Genomic DNA, 13,390 nt, shown 5'->3' with positions numbered 1-13,390 from the left:
AACATTGATAATAATAATATAATATCTTTACATGGAAACTTTTATATAAGACTATCAAGGTCTATGCAAATTCCATGGTGTCTGCTCATTTGGAAACCTTATAATTAGAAGGAAGGTTTTAGAAAAAGGGTCTTTTGATATCTTGCCATTTAATAAGGTATTGCTTATTGTCCTTTGTGTAACTCTTTGGCAATTTTGATGTTGCTTACAATTCATGAGAAGTTCTTTGAATTAAATACAAAAATATCAATGATCAAGCACTAAATGGGCTTGTCGCAATAAAATGTTGAATCGAGTTGAAACGAGCCTTGACTCTAATTCTGTAACCTCCCCGTGCGTTAAACAAATGGAAATTTATCAATTTTGAATTTCGCATTAAGCTTCTTAAACTTGGTTCAAATTGCATATAATTTATAGTAAAAAAATATTCATTGTATTGTAACCGTAATTATATATATTGATGAGTTCAAATTCCGCCTAAGTCACCTTTCCCTTTCATCTTTTCGGGGCCGATAAATAAAGTACCAGTTACGCACGTAACTCTTCCCCGAAATTTTGAGCCCTTGTGCTTCCGGTAGAAAGGTTTGTATATATATATATGTCGATGAAATGTTACTCATTTATTAATTTTGTTAAATGACTGTCTCTGTCTTATCTATTTTCAGAAAGAGAGAGAGAGTCACAGCCGAATGAAAACATTCCTGCTTCAATTGAAGGTAGGAGTCATTTAAAACCCATCTTCATGCCAGGCAACAAATCGCATTCAATATTTTACGTCAGGTTTAAAAATATCTTTAATACAAAGATTTGCTGGCATGCGTTAAATTGATGGCAGAGTGGCAGAGATAATATGATTTATTGTTTCTTGTCCATCTCCACATATTCTGCAGTTACTTGTTATATTTATACTTGTTATATATTATTATTATTATTATTATTATTATTATTATTATTATTATTATTATTCAGTAGTTTTATTTTTATAGCGTGCTTTCACTTCACTACCGAGCGCTGCTCTGTGTGCCTTGGTTATGTGCTGTGGTTTGATGTGATGCTCTGATGGTTATTGTTAATATTATTATTATTTTAGAGATTTTTAGAGAAAATAGCACAAACAGCTCCGAAAAAGGAAAAATAGATACGCACACACATATGCACACACGCACACATATACACATACACACACGCACACATATATGCATACGCACACACACAAGGGGTGCAAACACACATAATCATACTACAATATATAATAAAATACCCTTTGATTAAATACACATACACACACTCACACATATATATTGAACTGCATTATATAAAAATACAATAATAAAGGGCGCTGATTTGGCAACACTTGTACGCTAGAAATAGATGCTAATTGGACTACAAACTAATTCAATTATACGTCTGTTAGTACAAGGTTGTATGCGAGGAAAATGGACAGAAAGAATTAAAGTATTGTAGACAGCCCTATATCTTATGTATATATTCGTACTTGTACGACTATATCTATGTTATGTGTATATATCTCTCAATTATTTATGATTGGTTTACCCTCCTGTGGATTGGAATGCATTTCTATTATCGCAAACCCTGAAATCTTAAGAAAGGCAAATGTCTTTTACTGTAGCCTGCGGCCGATCAAACATTATGAGTGGACTTGGTAAACAGAAACTGAAAGTCCACTCATAATGTTTGATCGGCCGCAGGCCACAGTAAAAGACACTTGCCCATCTTAGATTTCAGGGTTTGCGATAATAAGAAACGCATTCCGATCCACAGGAGGGTAAACCATTAAAATACATATTTTATCTGTGAATTTGCGCGTGTAATCTGGAATGCATACAATGAGCTTCTCTGCCCAAGGTGTATGGAAAACATTCGACGAGAAACGGAAGAAAATTTGAAGAAAGAAGGAAAAAACATAATAATAATAATAATAATAATAATAATAATAATAAACAAAGACCTGGAAATAGAGGTAACCAGAATGTGGAATCTGAAAACAGAAACAATTCCTATCATAGTAGGTGCATTAGGCATGATAAAAAAATATTCAGACAAATACATAACAAAAACACCAGGACTTACAAACACATATAACATATAGAAAATTGCACTACTAGGCACTGCACACATCCTACGCAGAACACTTTCCATACAATAACCATCAGAGCATCACATCAAATCACAGCACATACCTAAGGCACACAGAGCTGCGCTCGGTAGTGAAGTGAAAGCACGCTATAAAAATAAATCTACTGAATAATGATAATAAAAATATTGTTGTATCTAAAAATGTGGGTGGTGATATCAAGAAAAAGAAATATAATGAGATTGACAAAAGAAATTATTTATGGTGGAAAAGAAGAATACAGGCGGGGTTAGGTATGCTCTAGAAGGACATTTCTGGTTTGGTCGGGAACGAGAACGGGGAGTTTATTAGCGAAGAAAAATACATGGCACTGAACAGGAGGTATGATATTTAGAGAAATGGCATGAAACTGGTAATGGAGGAACTGACACGGCGTTACGTTGCAGAGAAAGCAAAGATCGTAAGATATAATCAAAGACTGAAGGTCCACCAACGGAAAAGGATATTCAGTGTAGATCAGAAGAGATTCTACAAAGGAATGACCGCTGGACACTTTGCAAAAAAGCATGTGCTTGACAGAGCAAAAAAGTGGTACGAACATAAACCCGAACGCATTATCGAAAATGATAATGCAAAGAACCTATGGGATTTTATTATTCAGTGCGTCCATGACATAGAGAGTGGGTAGCCAGACATAATTTTAATTGAGAAAGAAAGCAAATGATGCTGGATCATAGATATAGCAAGCCCAGCTGACAACAATGAAGAAAGAAAAATCAGTAGATATGACAGGTTAGCTTGGGAGGTTAAGCAGTTGTGGTCGATGAACAAGGTGCTAGTAGTAAAAATAATTGTTAGAGCCCTGCGAACAGGGAGTATAAATCTTGAGAAGTACATGGAACAAATAGGGGCTGCAATAAGTGTAGAGCACTTGCAGAAAACAGTACTGCTTGGAAGCACTCGAATACTCCGGATGGTGGTCGCGAAAAATTAGAGGTGTTACCTTAGTTCACTGGTAGTGGACAGCTAGCACCGTAGTACATCTCCAGCTTTGGAAGTTATGCAATGACAACACACAACAAAAACAGCAGCAGCAGCAGCAGCAGCAGCAGCAGCAGCAGCAACAACAACAACAACAACAACAACAACAACAACAACAACAACAACAACAACAACAACAACAACAACAACAACAACAACAACAACAACAATATTGATAATAATAATAATAATAATAATATAATATCTTTACATGGAAACTTTTATATTAGACTATCAATGTTTATGCAAATTCCATGGTGTCTGCTCATTTGGAAACCTTATAATTAGAAGGAAGGTTTTAGAAAAAAGGGTCTTTTGATATCTTGCCATTTAATTGCTTATTGTCCTTTGTGTAACACTTTTGGCAATTTTGATGTTGGTTACAGTTCAAGAAAAATTCTTTGAATTAAATACAAAAATATCAATGATCAAGCACTAAATGTGCTTGTCGCAATAAAATGTTGAGTCGAGTTGAAACGAGCCTTGACTCTAATTCTGTAACGTCCCCGTGCGTTAAACAAATGGAAATTTATCAATTTTGAATTTCGCATTAAGCTTCTTAAACTTGGTTCAAATTGCATATAATTTATAGTAAAAACATATTCATTGTATTGTAACCTTTATTATATATATTGATGAGTTCAAATTCCGCCTAAGTCAACTTTTCCTTACATCTTTTCGGGGCCGATAAATTAAGTACCAGTTACGCACGTATCTCTTCCCCGAAATTTTGAGCCCTTGTGCTTCCGGTAGAAAGGTTTGTATATATATATATATCGATTAAATGTTACTCATTTATTTATTTTGTTAAATGACTGTCTCTGTCTTATCTATTTTCAGAAAGAGAGATAGAATCACAGCCGAATGAAAACATTGCTGCTTCAATTGAAGGTAGGAGTCATTTAAAACCCATCTTCATGCCAGGCAACATGAATCGCATTCAATATTTTACGTCAGGTTTAAAAATGTCTTTAATACAAAGATTTGCTGGCATGCACTAAATTGAGTGGCAGAAGCTGGTCAAGTGAAGAGCTGCCCAGACCCCATGGCTGTTTCGCCATTGTTTTTCCGGCTAGTGTTATTTATTGTAGATTTCGGGCGTTTCATTTGCTTAGAGGAATTAAAACGTTCTACGGTTTAGACAGACCGTAACGAAGTTAATTTTAGAGATTTTTAGACAAAGTAGCACAAACAGCACCGAAAAAGGAAAGATAGATACGCACACACACATACACACACGCACACATATACACATACGCACACACACAAGGGATGCAAACACACATAATCATACTACCATATATAATATAATACCCTTTGATTAAATACACATACACACACTCACACCACACACACTCACACCACACACACTCACACATATATTGAACTGCATTTATAAAAATAGAATTATAATAAAGGGCGCTTAATTGGCAACACTTGTACGCTAGAAATAGATGCTAATTGGACTACAAACTAATTTAATTATAGGTCTGTTAGTACAAGGTTGTATGCGAGGAAAATGGACAGAAAGAATTAACAAAGTATTGTGGACAGCCCTATATCTTATGTATATATTCGTACTTGTACGACTGTATATCTATGTTATGTGTATATATCTCTCAATTATTTATGAATGGTTTACCCTCCTGTGGATTGGAATGCGTTTCTATTATCGCAAAGCCTGAAATCTTAAGATAGGCAAATGTCTTTTACTGTAGCCTGCGGCCGATCAAACATTATGAGTGGACTTGGTAATCAGAAACTGAAAGTCCACTCATAATGTTTGATCGGCCGCAGGCCACAGTAAAAGACACTTGCCCATCTTAAGATTTCAGGGTTTGCGATAATAGAAACGCATTCCAATCCACAGGAGGGTAAACCATTCATAAATAATTGAAAGATACATACACATAACATAGATATACAGTCGTACAAGTATGAATATATACATAAGATATAGGGTTGCTTGATGTAGGAGGAATGATGGAGGATAATTTGGGGCGAAAGAGTCAGCAGAAGTTCGCAATTAACTTCTGCTGGAGCTGCGTGGAGCTTACGTGTTTTCACTCATAAACATACACATCGCCTGGTCTGGGATTTGAACTCGGGATCCCTCGACCGCGAGTCTGCTGCTCCAACCACTAGGCCATGTGTCTCCACATATTTATTTGTATATATATCATATATACGAATATATATATATATATGTATGCAGATATATATATATATATATATATATAATTATATACATATATATTGATTTGCATAATAGTGGTTTTGTCTCTAATTTAATATAATATATATATATATATATATATAATAATATATATATTGATTTGCATATAGTGGATTTGTCTCAAATTTAATATAATATATATATATATATATATATATATATATATATATTGATTTGCATAATAGTGGTTTTGTCTTAAATTTAATATATATATATATATATATATGTATAAATATATATGTATATAAGTAAAAATACATATGTACATATATATAAATGAGTGTATATATACACATATATATATATGTATATATATATGCGTCTGTATGTATGTATGTATGTACGTATGTAGATAGATAGATTGGTAGATTAGAGTTATATCATGGGCAAGATTTGTTTTGACTGTTATTTCTAGCAATGCTGGTGTAAGCTAGAACCCTTACTCAGTTTAGTGGCATCTATAGTTCTGCCTTCCACTTCTAAATTGCGGATAATCCACCTTATAAATTTATTATTTTCAAATTTACCATTTATGAAAGCAGAGTGAGATTACTACTGTGAACCTTTTAAACAGACAAGGGAAGCCAGCTTAAGACTAGAGCAACGGGTAAGAGCCACTGACGATCCTGAATCAGATGCGAAATCACTGATGATCTCTCTATGTCTCGGATGCTGTAGTATGCATGCCTCCCTTATCTGTCATAAGATAAGTGCTTTATCGTAGCTAAGAGATGTTTTGGCTGTTATTTCTAGCAATGCATAATTGGACGTGAACATTTCAGGGAAATAATTGACACTTATTAGGTTGTTTCTTATAACTTTATCCAAAAGAGTTGAAAGTATAGCCATGTTTTGTCTGTATCAAAAGATAATCGCACATCTGCTAATCTTTGAAAAGTGAAGGACTGATTTAGAATAACTAGCGAAACCATGAAAATTTCATGGGGTTACCTCTTGGGGTTATTTCTGAAAACTGTGTTTTGTCTGTATCAAATGACAGTCGCTCATCTTATCATTGAAATGTAAAGGAAATTGGAAGACGGTGACAAGTAAATCTCATTATATATACATTTTATATACTTTATGCACGATTTTATTGAATAAATACACAGAACTCTCCCTCTTTCTCTCTCACTCTTCGCTTACCCTCTTTTTCTCTGTGCGTTTTTCTTTTACTCTTAGCTTTTAGCTTTTAATGTATGGCTGTGAATGCGGAACCTTACACCGCCATCATGTGAAGAAATGGGAGGCATTTCACATCAATTGTCTCCAACGAATTTCTGCATTTCTTATAAAGATAAGGTCCCCCACACAGAAATTCCCCAGCAATGACAAATCTTCAGTGTTGAAGCCATCATCCACCGCCGTTTTCAAAGATGGGTCGGTCAGGTGTTCAGGATACTTCACAATCGTTTAGCGAAAATGGCCTCCTTCAAAGCACTGTTAATTGGTGTTCGGCCATACAGGGGACCCCAGAAAATGTTCAGGGTCCGTCTTAAGCATCTTCACAACTCCTGCAACATTCAACCGGCACAATGTGAACACATTGCTCTGAACCGGCAAACTTGGTGCACCTTCTGCGACGAAGGAGCCGCACTCTTTTGAACTAATCCAACGTAAGAAACTTGATGTAAAGTGACGTCATCTCAGACTCACCACCAATATAATGGACAACTTACTTTGTCACCTCTGTTCAAGGACATCCCATTCCAGGATCGGACTGTTTTCACATCTATCAACTCACAAAATGGAGGATAATACTCGTAGATGACACCGACGACAGTTATAAACATGTAAACCACTTCTCTACGTCTGTTATTATGTGGCACCATCACTAGTGATTTCTCCCTGGCACCAGTGATTTTTACGTAGCACCAGCACCTGAGGTTTTCACATATCAAAATCACCGACACTAATGCTTTTTACGTAGCACTTTTGTTTTAGGATCTCAATTCTCTTAATGACTGGGGTCTTCTTAGTAAAAATGTATCCTATATTTCGATTCTCTGTCACATCTGTAATGATCCACCTTCAATACTTCATCCAATGCCTTCTTTGGTCTCCCTTCCGCAAATTCCCTCTACTTTATACGATCGGCACTTCTTTAATCCAGTGCCCTCATTCATCCACACAGCATTACTAAACCTGCGCAGTCTTCTCCATTGCACACTTCATATAATTCCCCTATGCCCGATAATTCTCTCCTATATTTGAGATCAAACTTCACTTCTACGTTCCACATCTTCCTGGGTCTCCCGCTTCAGCAACTTACCTCCATTTTAAGTGATCAACACTTGTTTATGCAACTCCCTCATCCATCTGCATCGCATGTCCAAACCAGCGAAGTCGTCTCTTTGCACGCTGCATAAAATTCATCTTCTGCTCAACTTCTCTCTCAATGCATCGGTGCTCTGTCGCACTAATATTGCATGATGTGCAACTGACATTGCACATCCAGCAGAGCATAGAAGCTTTTTCCTCCTCTGCAGCCTTTGCATCTCCTTTGCATTGAATCTTCTGTCATGTCCTTCGTTCGACTCAGTGTTTTCTGAACAACCCTCAATATTTCATCCCATGTCCTCCTCGGACTCCTTCTTTCACAACTTGCCTCAGCTATAATATAATTAATTAACTTTTGGAGGAAACGAATATTCACCATGTATATATATTTTCTTTTAATTTCAGGACCCTTCCACGGCACATGTTCCACGATTATCACCATACATTAAGGGTTTCCGGAAGACGCTACTGAAATATTGTATCAAATATGTTTCTTCTGATCATTCCAGCTTTATGAAATTTCTTCCAACTATTTCGGAAGTATATTTTTTGAAAATTATCTTTATAAAACAATTTATAATCTTTTTATAAACAATTTATAATCTTTCAAATTTATAAAAATGTCTTTCAAAAAATTGATGTAATGAAGTTTAGTAAGGAGCTCAAATTCAATCCTTTCTCCCCAATTTAAAATTTTGAATTTTTCACCCATTTATGTATTTGTGTGTCTATTTATTTATCCCTATCCGTTTATTCATAAAATATATTTGCCAACTAAATGTGGCGGTCCTATACAGGACAGTGATACTGTTGCTTTTAGCCCCAGGAAGACATTTGTATCAAAAAGATGGTCGTAATGAGCATTTGACAATAAACATGTGGTAACAATTGTCCTCGTATATAATGCACAATAATTCATGTTACAGCCACTGGATATGAGTGTTGTATCTTCATTAGTACAACAGTGTTAGTTAAGATATATGCAAATACACATATATAATTCATATATAATTCTTATATTAGCAAATACATATATAATTCTTGTCACCACCAACGGTGGTGGGTACCGTATACCGGCATTAGTACAAAGCGATGTTAATACAAATGCAGGTAAATAAGGTAGGTAAACGGATAAAATATGGGTAGTTAATTTCTTAAGTTAGGTAGACAAAAGAGGATGAAGGATTGGTTATTCGTTAAATGAGATAGGATACGGGTAGATAATTCGTTAATTTAGGTACACAAATAAGATATGCGTCACTAATTCGTTAAGTTACATAGAAAAGATGGTTATGGGTAAAGAATGCATTAATTTAGGTAGACAAATAGCAAAAGGGTAGTTAATTTATTATATATTGTTAGTGACTAATTAACTAAGCAATGAGAACCAAGAATGGCGTGGTCACGATTACTTTTATTTTGTTGGAGACGGAGAAGGAAGCAACCATGGATGTGTATGACTTTCAGCAATGTGGGTGTCACGACTGGGAGAGGAGGAGGGCGAGGGAGGGTTGCTGTGAGATATTCCGGTACAAAGGAGAGATTTCTAGTAAACGTGGTCAGAGTCAGTGTGGTAACGAGCGGGTGGATTCGGATAAGTAAGCATCGTTCCACGTGAAGAAGTTACGGAACAAATATAATATCAATTTAAATTTGTATTTAAATGGCATTATTGAGGAGATTCCAGCATTATGGAGATGTTGACACACGCATATATATATATATATATATATATATATATATATATATATATATATTATATATATATATATACATACATATATATACATATATATTGATTTGCATAATAGTGGTTTTGTCTCTAATTTAATATAATATATATATATATATATATATAATAATATATATATTGATTTGCATATAGTGGATTTGTCTCAAATTTAATATAATATATATATATATATATATATATATATATATATATTGATTTGCATAATAGTGGTTTTGTCTTAAATTTAATATATATATATATATATATATGTATAAATATATATGTATATAAGTAAAAATACATATGTACATATATATAAATGAGTGTATATATACACACATATATATATGTATATATATATGCGTCTAGTATGTATGTATGTACGTATGTAGATAGATAGATTGGTAGATTAGAGTTATATCATGGGCAAGATTTGTTTTGACTGTTATTTCTAGCAATGCTGGTGTAAGCTAGAACCTTACTCAGTTTAGTGGCATCTATAGTTCTGCCTTCCACTTCTAAATTGCGGATAATCCACCTTATAAATTTATTATTTTCAAATTACCATTTATGAAAGCAGAGTGAGATTACTACTGTGAACCTTTTAAACAGACAAGGGAAGCCAGCTTAAGACTAGAGCAACGGGTAAGAGCCACTGACGAGCCTGAATCAGATGCGAAATCACTGATAATCTCTCTATGTCTCGGATGCTGTAGTGTGCATGCCTCCCTTATCTGTCATAAGATAAGTGCTTTATCGTAGCTAAGAGATGTTTTGGCTGTTATTTCTAGCAATGCATAATTGGACGTGAACATTTCAGGGAAATAATTGACACCTTATTAGGTTGTTTCTTATAACTTTATCCAAAAGAGTTGAAAGTATAGCCATTGTTTTGTCTGTATCAAAAGATAATCGCACATCTGCTAATCTTTGAAAAGTGAAGGACTGATTTAGAATAACTAGCGAAACCCATGAAAATTTCATGGGGTTACCTCTTGGGGGTTATTTCTGAAAACTGTGTTTTGTCTGTATCAAATGACAGTCGCTCATCTTATCATTGAAATGTAAAGGAAATTGGAAGACGGTGACAAGTTAAATCTCATTATATATACATTTTATATACTTTATGCACGATTTTATTGAATAAATACACAGAACTCTCCCTCTTTCTCTCTCACTCTTCGCTTTACCCTCTTTTTCTCTGTGCGTTTTTCTTTTACTCTTAGCTTTTAGCTTTTAATGTATGGCTGTGAATGCGGAACCTTACACCGCCATCATGTGAAGAAATGGGAGGCATTTCACATCAATTGTCTCCAACGAATTTCGGCATTTCTTATAAAGATAAGGTCCCCCACACAGAAATTCCCCAGCAATGACAAATCTTCAGTGTTGAAGCCATCATCCACCGCCGTTTTCAAAGATGGGTCGGTCAGGTGTTCAGGATACTTCACAATCGTTTAGCGAAAATGGCCTCCTTCAGAGCACTGTTAATTGGTGTTCGGCCATACAGGGGACCCCAGAAAATGTTCAGGGTCCGTCTTAAGCATCTTCACAACTCCTGCAACATTCAACCGGCACAATGTGAACACATTGCTCTGAACCGGCAAACTTGGTGCACCTTCTGCGACGAAGGAGCCGCACTCTTTTGAACTAATCCAACGTAAGAAACTTGATGTAAGTGACGTCATCTCAGACTCACCACCAATATAATGGACAACTTACTTGTCACCTCTGTTCAAGGACATCCCATTCCAGGATCGGACTGTTTTCACATCTATCAACTCACAATGGAGGATAATACTCGTAGATGACACCGACGACAGTTATAAACATGTAAACCACTTCTCTACGTCTGTTGTTATGTGGCACCATCACTAGTGATTTCTCCCTGGCACCAGTGATTTTTACATAGCACCAGCACCTGAGGTTTTCACATATCAAAATCACCGACACTAATGCTTTTTACGTAGCACTTTTGTTTTAGGATCTCAATTCTCTTAATGACTGTGGGTCTTCTTGAGTAAAAATGTATCCTATATTTCGATTCTCTGTCACATCTGTAATGATCCACCTTCAATACTTCATCCAATGCCTTCTTTGGTCTCCCTTCCGCAAATTCCCTCTACTTTATACGATCGGCACTTCTTTAATCCAGTGCCCTCATCCATCCACACAGCATTACTAAACCTGCGCAGTCTTCTCCATTGCACACTTCATATAATTCCCCTTATGCCCGATAATTCTCTCCTATATTTGAGATCAAACTTCACTTCTACGTTCCACATCTTCCTGGGTCTCCCGCTTCAGCAACTTACCTCCATTTTAAGTGATCAACACTTGTTTATGCAACTGTCCTCATCCATCTGCATCGCATGTCCAAACTAGCGAAGTCGTCTCTTTTGCACGCTGCATAAAATTCATCTTCTGCTCAACTTCTCTCTCAATGCATCGGTGCTCTGTCGCACTAATATTGCATGATGTGCAACTGACATTGCACATCCAGCAGAGCATAGAAGCTTTTTCCTCCTCTGCAGCCTTTGCATCTCCTTTGCATTGAATCTTCTGTCATGTCCTTCGTTCGACTCAGTGTTTTCTGAACAACCCTCAATATTTCATCCCATGTCCTCCTCGGACTCCTTCTTTCACAACTTGCCTCAGCTATAATATAATTAATTAACTTTTGGAGGAAACGAATATTCACCATGTATATATATTTTCTTTTAATTTCAGGACCCTTCCACGGCACATTTTCCACGATTATCACCATGCATTAAGGGTTTCCGGAAGACGCTACTGAAATATTGTATCAAATATACATATATATATAATAATAATATTAGGGAGTATAGCTCCAAACTTACAGGGGAAAATTCAATTTAGTATTAAATCAAATTTCACAGTAAAAATATATAAAATATGAATTAGAGATAAAACCACTATTATGCAACTCAAACAGTGATAGACATAAATAACAAATAATATAAATATAATTAATATAATATATATATATAATATAAATATATAATAATATAATATATAATATATAATATATAGTATTTTCTTTTCAAAAGGTATAAAAAGAATGATAAATATAATATAGTAAGTTAAAACACTATGTACGTTTCATGGCTATAATTAAATTCGAATTACAATTAAGTTTAAATTCAGTTGAAATAAATTCGAACTAAAATTATAGTCAATCTTCAGATTAATGATAATTGTTAAATAAATAAGCAAATAGAGTTAAACAATATTTATTAAGAACTAAATAAAATAATAACTTTTTTTATAAAAAAAACTCCATTCTCTAAATTAGAAACTTAAAACATTAGGACTATTTCACACAACCCATTTATTATGTTAAATATTTATTTTTAAGGTAAAAAATGATAGAAATATGTATTTATCTATGAAGATATAATAAGGCTTTAAAAAACATAATAAACTCTCGAATATCCTTAACTCAGTTATAGTCCAATATCTAATTAACAACTTATTTAATAACATAATCACTATTCATATTTTTAGAGTTAAGTTCACATCAAATAATTATAAAATATCTTAAAATAAGTATCTAAATTATAATCAACAAATATAGTAATTAAAGTCTAAAATTTACTCTATCAATAAATATATACACATAAAATGATAAATAAATAAATTAATTAGTTCATTATTACTTACATAAATATTATAAATATCAATATAATATATTTATGAAATACATTTAATAAATTGAAGCTTTTAGCCCCAGCTGGCTTTAGACACACTTTCTGTGACCTTCTGATATTCGCAAAGGGAGGTCATCCCCTCTCGAAAACCTAAGTGATACGTACGGACTATAGTTTCGAGGGTTTTTTTGCCTCTCGTCAACGTACGGTAATCACCGGTTTTCGATTGGATTTATCTTTATTATGATCAAGTGATCTATAGAATTGGGACATTACAGGACAAAACAATTACAAAAATGCTATGCGAGTTCGAATGAAATTATAAAAATTACGAA

At 34.4% G+C, this 13,390-nt stretch overlaps 1 protein-coding gene across 2 annotated transcripts in view; it reads left to right on the top strand.

The window, feature by feature from the left end:
* The window catches only part of LOC115211119, a 49,897-nt gene extending 37,585 nt beyond the window's left edge, over window positions 1-12,312 (top strand). The window contains exons 11-13 of one of the 2 annotated variants that reach the window (XM_036501976.1): window positions 666-716; window positions 3,977-4,027; window positions 12,115-12,312. In XM_036501976.1, coding sequence (XP_036357869.1) covers window positions 666-716; window positions 3,977-4,027; window positions 12,115-12,158 — 146 coding nt within the window. In that variant the 3' untranslated portion in view covers window positions 12,159-12,312. Of the gene's footprint in view, window positions 1-665; window positions 717-3,976; window positions 4,028-8,057; window positions 8,233-12,114 lie in introns of those variants that run through there. The other variant, XM_036501977.1, reaches the window with a different exon arrangement.
* The last annotated feature ends 1,078 nt before the right edge of the window (window positions 12,313-13,390 follow it).

This window comes from Octopus sinensis, linkage group LG4, assembly GCF_006345805.1.
Source record: "Octopus sinensis linkage group LG4, ASM634580v1, whole genome shotgun sequence".
Lineage (NCBI taxonomy): Eukaryota > Metazoa > Mollusca > Cephalopoda > Octopoda > Octopodidae > Octopus > Octopus sinensis.
This window is presented reverse-complemented; position numbering and strand designations above follow the sequence as displayed.